The sequence below is a fragment of the Mixophyes fleayi genome, unplaced genomic scaffold (genome assembly GCF_038048845.1).
Source record: "Mixophyes fleayi isolate aMixFle1 unplaced genomic scaffold, aMixFle1.hap1 Scaffold_2097, whole genome shotgun sequence".
NCBI lineage: Eukaryota > Metazoa > Chordata > Amphibia > Anura > Limnodynastidae > Mixophyes > Mixophyes fleayi.
Genome location: NW_027446300.1, coordinates 27,002 through 38,118, shown reverse-complemented (window position 1 = coordinate 38,118; position 11,117 = coordinate 27,002). Strand labels below are relative to the sequence as shown.

The 11,117-nt window shown below is 47.9% G+C and overlaps 1 protein-coding gene across 1 annotated transcript in view; it reads right to left on the bottom strand.

The window, feature by feature from the left end:
- The window catches only part of YLPM1 (YLP motif containing 1), a 31,326-nt gene extending 22,801 nt beyond the window's left edge, over window positions 1-8,525 (bottom strand). Inside the window, exons 1-2 of the mRNA XM_075194190.1 lie at window positions 8,056-8,525; window positions 5,768-6,004 (exon numbers count right to left, since the gene is read on the bottom strand). Coding sequence (XP_075050291.1) covers window positions 5,768-6,004; window positions 8,056-8,469 — 651 coding nt within the window. The 5' untranslated portion in view covers window positions 8,470-8,525. The remainder of the gene's footprint in view (window positions 1-5,767; window positions 6,005-8,055) is intronic.
- Between the last annotated feature and the right edge of the window lie 2,592 nt (window positions 8,526-11,117).

Below are 11,117 nucleotides of genomic sequence, written 5' to 3'. Positions count from 1 at the left end.
TCAATCATTTCAGCTAAAGTTGTTTGGTAGGGCCTGTCGCTGAAATGATTGGTTTGTTAAAGTGTGCATGTCCTATTTCAACAACATAAGAGTGGGTGGGAGGGCCCATGGACAATTCCTTCTTGGAACTTTTTTGTTTGCATTATATGACCAATCAACAGTCGTTTGCCATGTTCAAAAAGTAAAACCAAATTTAAACAAATTCAAGAAATTAAACCAAAAGTAAAATGCCCTGTCATAATTTAAAACAACAGGGATTGACGTGCTCTAGAACTACTGTATTGTTGTTTATATTTTATAAACACTACACTTGAAAGCTTGAGTCTTTCAATGAAAAAGTAACTGTCCATTGCACGAATATTTGCAACAGGGACAATTTTAGGGTTAAGAAAGTCAACAAATAACACTTCGACGCTGTCTGTCTTTATAAACACTACACTTGGAAGTTGGAGGAGGTATTGTGGCCCGGCATCAAATTTACTACCGGGGCCACTCCACTGTGCAGTCCATATTTAGGTGTATCAGATATTAAACAACGGTGACAGTTGATGCCCAATTTTTAAATTATATTGTTGGCGCTGTAAAAAATTGTGTTACGGGCACACCACACTACGCAGTCCATACCCTTTTTTGGTGGAATTCTGACCCGTGGAGGGTTTTTTAATTATATTGTGGCCTCGGTATCAAATTGTGTACCGGTGCCACCACACTACGCAGTCAAGAAAGATAGATGCGTATCATAGATAAAGTACATTCAGTGTTGTGGGGCAAATCAAAAAATATTCAAAATGCACTGTCATTATCAAAAACAAGAGGTTTTGACACGCTGAAACTTCAACATGTATATGATAGAGAGGATGGAGGAGCAGCCGTATGTGCAGTGTAATGCAGACCTGTTGAAGGTTTTCTATATATTATATTGTGGTGGCCAGTGGCCAGTCCTCTACGCAGTCCAGATACTATTTTTAGGTGTAATTCAGACCTGTTGAAGGTTTTCTATATATTTTTTATTGTGGTGCCCAGTGCCCACTACTTTACGCAGTCCAGATACTATTTTTGGGTGTAATTCAGACCTGTTGAAGGTTTTCTATATATTTTTTATTGTGGTGCCCAGTGCCCACTACTCTACGCAGTCCAGATACTATTTTTGGGTGTAATTCAGATCTGTTGAAGGTTTTCTATATATTTTTTATTGTGGTGCCCAGTGGCCACTACTCTACGCAGTCCAGATACTATTTTTGGGTGTAATTCAGACCAGTTGATGGGTTTTTAATTATATTGTGGGGAACACTCGTCTACGCAGTCCAGAAAGATACCTTGTTGCAATGTTTTGTACTAAAAAAAAAAATATTGTGAGGTGTTAGCCTTTAAATTAGTGGAAATGATTGTTATTGAATGTTATTGAGGTTAATAATAGCGCAGGAGTGAAAATAAGGCCAAAAACTTGATTTTTACACTTTTTAATTTTTTTCCAATAAAATCCGAATCCAAAACCTTAAATCCGAACCAAAACCTTTCGGCAGGTGTTTTGCGAAACAAATCCGAACCCAAAACATCGCGAATATATATATATATATATATATATATATATATATATATACATATATATATATATATACATATACACAAACACACATATACATACACACGCGCGCATACATACATACATACATACACACACACATATATACACACACACACATGTATACATACACACACGCATATATACACATACGCATATATACACACACGCATATACATACACACACACACGCACGCACATATATACACACACATACACACGCACACATACATACGCACGCATACATACACACACGTACATACACACGCACAAATATACACACATATACACACACATATACACACACACATACACATACACACACACACACACACACACACATATACACACACACACATACACACTCCTCAGTAATTTCAGAGCCTGTTGAAGGCAAGACAAGAAACAAGTCTCATCATTGTGTCTGTGTAACATGTGATAAGCCTTTATACGAGGATTGTGAAGGGCTTACTGTGTGTAGTCTCAGTGCCGCCACCTGAACATCCTCCATACCACACCTAGTCCCAACAACAGCTGCCTCAGTCTTCTGGAAATGTTCTATTGCACAATCAGCATCCTTCCTGGGGCCAGGTGATATATGAGGGGGGGTCTTCAGCTGGACATGCTCTCTCAGTGTGATCACAAACTAGCATCCTAGGCTGCGGAATCAGAGAGTGGATCTCTTAGAAGCAGTACGGGTACTGCTCACAAGAGATTCTAGCTCCACAGGCTTGGGTGTTCCTCTGTTTTACATTCTGGAAATGAGAGCGGTATGGCAGTATTCGCATCCCACAGTACTACCCTTAAGGTCCAGGTGTCTGATTAGTGTCATTTTCGACACTAGTTTGGCTTCGGATGACCTTATTTCTCAGGCAGTAAAGCGAATTCGGCCTTGAACCGTTCTGATTTCTTTGAGCCCGTACATGATGTTCCTCTCAAGTGACTCATGCAAAGTTTCATTTCTAGTAGCAATTACATCTGTCGTATCAGGGAATTACTTGCATTATGGTCTAAGGAACTTATTCTAAATATCTATAGTATTGCAAACCAACCATGCATTCTTAGATAAAGTAGTTTCTACTTTCCATATTAATCAGAAGTTGGTTGGGACAGAGATAGACAAGAACAATGAGGAAACGTTACAACCCTGGATCAGGTCAGAGCCATTTCATTATATCTCTCTAGAACAAATTAATTCAGGAAACTGATCAGCCATTTGCCCTTCTAGGATCCTGCCAAGGGCACGCTCCATACAGTCACACACTAGCAAGATGGATAATGAAGGTCATTGTATAAGATTAAAAGAGGAAGAGACGTAACATGCCAGAAATCCCAAAGGCACCACTGACAAGGGCGGTGGAAGCCTTGTGGCCACGTAAGGCTCGGGCCTCAGTAGACTAAGACGAGCTCAGGAAGGACAGAAACCTCCCGTGGACCAGAAGGGCAAAAGCCAATGGTGTAATGACAACGATTCAGGACCGATATGGATCCTAACTCGACGAAATTGTCGCTTCAGGAGTGTAAACCAGGGATGTACACACAGTGCACCAAGGAGAGGCGTTCAGAAAACATGGACAAGCTGATATTCCTGCACAAGTTCAAATAGTTACAAAAGCCCTGGGGTGGTCAAATCTCCATAGCTTCACAAGACCATATGTCCTGGGTTTCTCATCTTATACTGATACTCAATTTGGATGGAAAGTCCTGCAGGCATTTGTTTAATAAAGGTTAATTTTTCTTTGCATTACCTATGTAGTTTGGTTTTGAGTCCACCCTTTCACTTATACAGTGATCAGCTACAACATTAAAACCACCTGCCGAATACATGTGTAGGTCCCCCTCGTGACGCCAAAACAGCACTGGCCCATCCAAGCATGGACTCCACAAGACCTCAGAGTGTTCTGTGGTATCAGTCACCAAGACATTAGGAGCAGATCCTTTATGTCCTGTAAGTTGCCAGGTGGGGCCTCCATGGCTCGGACTTGTTTTTCCAGCACATCCCACAGATGCTCGATCGGATTGACATCTGGGGAATTTGGAGGCCAAGTCAACACCTTGAGCTCTTTGTCATGTTCCTCAAACCATTCCTGAAAAATGTTTGCATTCTGGCAGGACGCATTATCCTGCTGAAAGAGGCCTCTGCCATGAAGGGGTGTACTTGGTCTGCAACAATGTTTAGGTAGGTGGTACGTGTCAAAGGAACATCAACATGAATGTCAGAACCCAAGGTTTTCCACTGCATCCTGGTGCCTTTGCTTCCCCGGGTAAATAATGCACACGCATCCGGTCGTCTAAATTATGTAAAAAAAATGTGATTCATCGGACCAGGCCACTTTCTTCCATTGCTCCATGGTTCTGGCTCTCAGAAGCCCACTGTAGGCACTTTCAGCGGTGGACAGGGGTCAGCATGGGCACTCTGACCAGTCTGTGGCTACGCAGCAAGCTGCGATGCTCTGTGTGTTCTGACACCTTTCTATCACAGCCAGCATTAACTTTTTCAGCAATTTGTGGTACAGTAGCTCTTCTGTGGGATTGGACCAGATGGGCGCCTTCATACTCCACGCACAACAATGAGCCTTGGGCGCCCATGACCCTGTCGCCGGTTCACCGCTTGGACCACTTTTGGTACTAACCACTACATATCGGAAACACCCCACAAGACCGGCCATTTTGGAGATGCTCTGACCCAGTCCTCTACCCATCACAATTTTGCCCTTGTCAAAGTCATTCAGATCCTCACGTTTTCCCATTTTTCCTGCTTCCAACACATCAACTTCAAGAACGGACTGTTTACTTGCTGCTTAATATATCCAACCTCTTGTCAGGTGCCATTGTAACCAGATAATCAATGTTATTCCCTTCACTTGTCAGTTGTATTAATGTTGTGCTGATCAGTGTATATTGCTTGAGTAGGTGCCATTCATCTAAGGCTGGAGTTAGCAAGGAAATTGGTAAATTACATTTACTGTTAATTATATTTCCTTGAAATACTCCAGCCTTACCTGTGTTATTTATGCTTTTCAGGGACAGCTTGGGAAGTTTCTCACACACCCCCCAGAGGACTTGAATACCTTCCTGTCTCTACTCAGCTGATTAGAGTTAACTCATTCATCTAAGGCTGCGATGGAGTATTTCAAAGAAATTAAATCAGTAAATAGAATTTCCTTATAATATATATATTACACACACCCATCAGCACACTGCCTAGTGATGTGGGTGGTAGTACATTACTATATAACAGCTACATTGGAATGTAGGTTATCACTGAACAATACACTTTATAATCATATTAAAGCTTTCTAGCACAAAACTGTTGGCAATAAATTGATCATAAACAATTAGCTTAAAACAAATATAACAAATTGCACAATTACACATATTAATTGAATAAATAATTGAGGATTTACAAATATATTGATATATGTTTTTGCCCGAATCAAGGCGAGTCTATTATGTTTTAGAATTGTTTAGTTGCATGTGTTTTCAATATATTCCATGTATATTTGATTTTGTTATTGTGTTTAGAACACTCATTTACTGATCAAATCTCTGAAATCATATTTTTATATTTTTAATCGATTAATTGAACTGGCTGCAATTTAAGGATTGCCCCCATTAATAGTGATTATGCCTGATAAAAGAGGTTAAGTTTGTCCATAGCTGCTTGCCGTCCTTTCCCGGCTTATGTCAGACAAGGATATTGACATTTAGCAACTTCCAGCTATGTTGTGAGCCTATAAGACAGTGATGGCAGCAGATACACTTTGTGAGACTCACATTACCCTTAATCTCAGTAAGAAGGAAGTTTAAGAGAATACATGTAACTAAAGAGATGTACAAAGGGGCATTAAGCCACCTGCTCCCACTTCACACACCTGCAACCTATATGGGAGAATTGGGTCTGCCCATGGTAAGACACTAGATATAGTTAGGTCTCTTATCCACTCATCCCCCCCCCCCCTTTTGTAGCTGCTGATGTAGGGTGCCTGTAGTTCCAGGAAGGTCAGATTAGCACACACCATAAGACCACTACATATACAGCTACTTTAAATGGCTATGAACTCATCTGCAGTACATTCACTCCACTTATGATGGATTTATAAAAATAGAATCTCCAGAACTAAGGATCATACTGAGGCACACGGAACAAGATTTGTACACCAGGCATGATACTGCTGAATTTACCGTAGCATTCTCTGCAGGTGGAGGTGGCTGCGTCTCATCCATAGGAAGAGGAGGTGGTGGTGGCAGCTCATGAGAAGATGGTGGTGGAACGTAGCCCGCGGACATGTGCTGACTGCTGTCATGTGTCTGAGGAGTAGCCTGCGCATTACAGGCGGCAGCGGCAGCCTCCTCCCTTGCACGGTCCTTTTTTCGTTGCAGACTTAGAAGGTGCTGCTTATAATAGTACTGCTGCTGTTCCTGAAAGAACAAAGGACTCATCACTACCTGTACAGATCAATCATCTTACAAAGGCACCATCTATATGACAATGACACAGGTCCCCCTCCTCGTCACCAATAACACACACACCTCTCCAGATACTATAACAGGTCCCCCCTCCATTCATGCCGCAAAGAAGGCGCGTGCGTCTCCCCCTCCATTCACGCCGCAACGTAGGCGCGCGCGTCTCCCCCCTCCATTCACGCCGCAACGCAGGCGCGCGCGTCTCCCCCCTCCATTCACGCCGCAACTCAGGCGCGCGCTTCTCCCCCCTCCATTCACGCCGCAACGCAGGCACGTGCGTCTCCCCCCCTCCATTCACGCCGCAAAGAAGGCGCGCGCGTCTCCCCCTCCATTCACACCGCAACGCAGGCGCGCGCGTCTCCCCCCTCCATTCACGCCGCAACGCAGGCGCGTGCGTCTCCCCCTCCATTCACGCCGCAACGCAGGCGCGCGCGTCTCCCCCCTCCATTCACGCCGCAACGCAGGCGCGCGCGTCTCCCCCCTCCATTCACGCCGCAACGCAGGCGCGCGCGTCTCCCCCCCCCCTCCATTCACGCCGCAACGAAGGCACCCCCTCCCCTCCATTCATGCCGCAACGCAGGCGCATGCGTCTCCCCCCTCCATTCATGCCGCAACGCAGGCGGGTGCGTCTCCCCCCTCCATTCACGCCGCAACGCAGGCGCGCGCGTCTCCCCCTCCATTCACGCCGCAACGCAGGCGCGCGCGTCTCCCCCCTCCATTCACGCCGCAACGCAGGCGCGCGCGTCTCCCCCCCCCTCCATTCACGCCGCAACGCAGGCGCGCGCGTCTCCCCCCCCTCCATTCACGCCGCAACGAAGGCACCCCCTCCCCTCCATTCATGCCGCAACGCAGGCGCATGCGTCTCCCCCCTCCATTCATGCCGCAACGCAGGCGGGTGCGTCTCCCCCCTCCATTCACGCCGCAACGCAGGCGCACACGTCTCCCCCCTCCATTCACGCCGCAACGCAGGCGCACACGTCTCCCCCCTCCATTCACGCCGCAACGCAGGCGCACACGTCTCCCCCCTCCATTCACGCCGCAACGCAGGCGCACACGTCTCCCCCCTCCATTCACGCCGCAACGCAGGCGCACACGTCTCCCCCCTCCATTTACGCCGCAACGCAGGCGCACACGTCTCCCCCCTCCATTCACGCCGCAACGCAGGCGCACACGTCTCCCCCCTCCATTCACGCCGCAACGAAGGCGCACACGCCTCCCCCCTCCATTCACGCCGCAACGAAGGCGCGTGCATCTCCCCCCTCCATTCACGCCGCAACGCAGGCACGTGCGTCTCCCCCCTCCATTCACGCCGCAACGAAGGCGCGTACATCTCCCCCCTCCATTCACGCCGCAACGAAGGCGCACACGTCTCCCCCCTCCATTCACGCCGCAACGAAGGCACGTGCGTCTCCCCCCTCCATTCACGCCGCAACGAAGGCGCGTACATCTCCCCCCTCCATTCACGCCGCAACGCAGGCACGTGCGTCTCCCCCCTCCATTCACGCCGCAACGAAGGCGCGTGCATCTCCCCCCTCCATTCACGCCGCAACGCAGGCGCACACGTCTCCCCCCTCCATTCACGCCGCAACGAAGGCGCGTGCGTCTCCCCCCTCCATTCACGCCGCAACGCAGGCGCGTGCGTCTCCCCCCTCCATTCACGCCGCAACGAAGGCGCACACGTCTCCCCCTCCATTCACGCCGCAACGAAGGCACCCCCTCCCCTCCATTCACGCCGCAACGAAGGCACGTGCGTCTCCCCCCTCCATTCACGCCGCAACGAAGGCGCGTGCATCTCCCCCCTCCATTCACGCCGCAACGCAGGCGCGTGCGTCTCCCCCTCCATTCACGCCGCAACGAAGGCACGTGCGTCTCCCCCCTCCATTCACGCCGCAACGAAGGCGCCCCCTCCCCTCCATTAATGCTGTAACGCAGGTGCCCCCCACACACTATATATATATATACACATAGACACAGACATAACATAATCCCGCTGCGGGGGTACTCACCTCTAGGGACACATTGCTGCTCTCTGGGGGGTCAGCCATGGGCTCTGCAGCGGGTGGAGGAGGAGGCGGCGGGGGCGGCTGCTGCTCCTGCTCCGGGACCGGGGGAGGGGGCGGCTGCTCGGGCTCCGGGGGCGGTGGTTCGGGTGGGGGGGCTGGTGGCGGGTACCCGGGGGGAGGCAGGGTATGGCCATAGGCTGGCGGCGGGGGGAACGGGTAGGCCTGCGGATGGCGGGGTCTAGGGGGGCCCGGAGGGGCCCCCACTGGCAGGACGCTCTCCAGCTGCCGCTGGTGCATACGCTGCAGTTGCTGGAGCTGTGCCAGGTGCTGGTCCCGGAGACTCTGGTAGGCAGTATCGGGGGGAGGCACCGGGGGTGCGGGGGGACCCCCATGACGGGGAGGCCAGCCCGGGAACATGGCGCAGATCTCAGCCCGTTGTGAGGCAGATTGCACAGGACGTGACGTCACACGATACACGCAGGCGCGATGGGGTTCGGGTCATGTGACTCCGCAGACAGTCGCTTTCAGGAGCATGCGCGGCTGCCATATTACTACACCGTGAAGCACACAGTCGCCATGTTGTTACTCTCAGTGAGGTGATCCAGGTCAAGACAAGTCGCAGTTGCTTTGCAGCAGTCGTGGAAGTACAGATCTCCTCCTTGACTTGAACCAGTCATCAGATATGAGAGCAGACCCTCCAACATGTTTCCTTCCACTTGGTGCCCAATACTGACCCTTTCCATCTGTCAGAAACCAATTTTGGACTGTGAGAGGAAATTGGAGCACATGGAGGAAACCCATAAACTTCATATGGATCGGGAGGGAGTTGGTTGGAATTAGACCCATGACCCCAGGACTGTGAATCAACTGTGCCACCATGTTGCTCCATAAGTTGAGGATACTACACTATATGTGTATATATATTTGGGGTGTGCACCGGCCACTTTTAGTGTTTTGGGTTCTGATTAGCTTGAGGTTTTGGGTTCTGATTTGTTTCACCAAAACACCCGACGAAAGGTTTTGGTTCTGATCTATTTTTAAAAAAGCATAAAAAGTGCTAAAATCCCGGCTTTTTTTTTTTTTTTTCTCACTCCTACGCTATTATTAACCTCAATAACATTCAATAAGAATCATTTCCACTAATTTCCAGTCTATTCTGAACACCTCATAGCTATCTGGACTGCGTAGTGGAGTGGCCCTGGTACCCAATTTGGTACCGGGACCACAATACCTCCTCCAACTGGTCTGAATTCCACTGCACAGATGGCTGCTCTTACATCCTCTGCAGCATATTGAGGGTGTAGTTCGAGCGCGTCACTACCTCTTGTTTTCGACGATGACAGGTCATTTTCATTAATTTTTGATTTGGCAGCAACAGTCAACGTATTTTGAGGAGGTATTGTGGTACCGGGACCACAATACCTCCTCCAACTGGTCTGAATTCCACTGCACAGATGGCTGCTCCTACATCCTCTGCAGCATATAGAGGGTGTAGTTCGAGCGCGTCACTACTAATTTTTGATTTGGCAGCAATAGTCAACGTATTTTAATATCTGATACGCATCTATCTGGACTCCGTAGTGGAGTGGCCCCGGTACCCAATTTGGTACCGGGGCCACAATACCTCCTCCAACTGGTCTGAATTCCACTGCACAGATGGCGGACACCGGATGCACGTCTAACACCAACATAGCTGTTAAGGCCGCAGCTATTTTTGGGTACAGCAGCAACAGTAAACGTAGTTTGACTTTTAAATAGCAGTACCTAGTATTTTTGGGTACAGCAGCAACAGAGAACGTAGTTTGACTTTTAAATAGCAGTACCTAGTATTTTTGGGTACAGCAGCAACAGAGAACGTAGTTTGACTTTTAAATAGCAGTACCTAGTTTTTTTTGGTACAGCAGCAACAGTGAACGTAGTTTGACTTTGAAATAGCAGTACCTAGTATTTTTTGATACAGCAGCAACAGTGAACGTAGTTTGACTTTTAAATAACAGTACCTATTATTTTTTGGTACAGCAGCAACAGTGAACATAGTTTGACTTTGAAATATCAGTACCTAGTATTTTTTAACTAATTTTTGTATATATTTTTTCAATTATTTTTGTATATTTTTTTTATATTTTTTTTCAATTATTTTTGTATAGGTTTTTTTATAAAAAAAAATTATTTTTTTTTATAACTTTTGAATCATTTTGAAATAACAATGCCCTTAGCAGAACAGGACACAGGCAGCACCACTGGACTCAGCAGGACAGAGCACAGGACACAGCACCACTGGATTCAGCAGGACAGAGCACAGGACAAAAGCACCACTGGACTCAGCAGGACAGAGCACTGGACAAAGCACAAAGAACCACTAAACTGATCAGGAGCTCCCTAACTACAACCTCCCTCACGAGTGATCGCAGCCAGAATGAAGATGGCGCCCGCAAGGTGAGTATTTATGACATCCGAGTCTCGCGAGATCCGACGCAAGACTTGGATCATTGCCTCGGTTTGGCTCCGTTTGGCGCCCGGAAGTTCCCGAACAGTGCTCGGATCCCGTCGGATCCGCACTGTTCGGGTGGGCTCGGATTTGCGGAATCCAAGCCCGCTCATCCTTAATATATATATATATATATATATATATATATATATATATATATATATATATATATATAATTCAGTGTGATTATGGAGTTTATGCTACCTTGATACAGTAACTATTGTACAGAGATCTCTGTGAGGGTTGTACAATATGTAATGTGGAGAAAGGCCTTAAGTAGGTGTGGTGATTAACAGGACTATATAGAAACAGTGTATGGAGATATATGGAAATGGCGAGTATATAATTGTCACGAGTCGTGGCGGTGCCTCAAGCCACTGCGACTCACTGTGCCCGCAGGACGCATCCCGTTCGTCATGGAGATGGAGTAACTTCCTGTTTTTGCCCTGGTCATTGCCTAGGCAACGGTCTGGATGATGTATTTGCTGGCACTGCGTCCTGGCATTAAGGGCAACTGGGCACGTGCGCAACTAGTTGATTTATTAAACAGCCCCTGAGGCTGATTACTCCCTGCTGG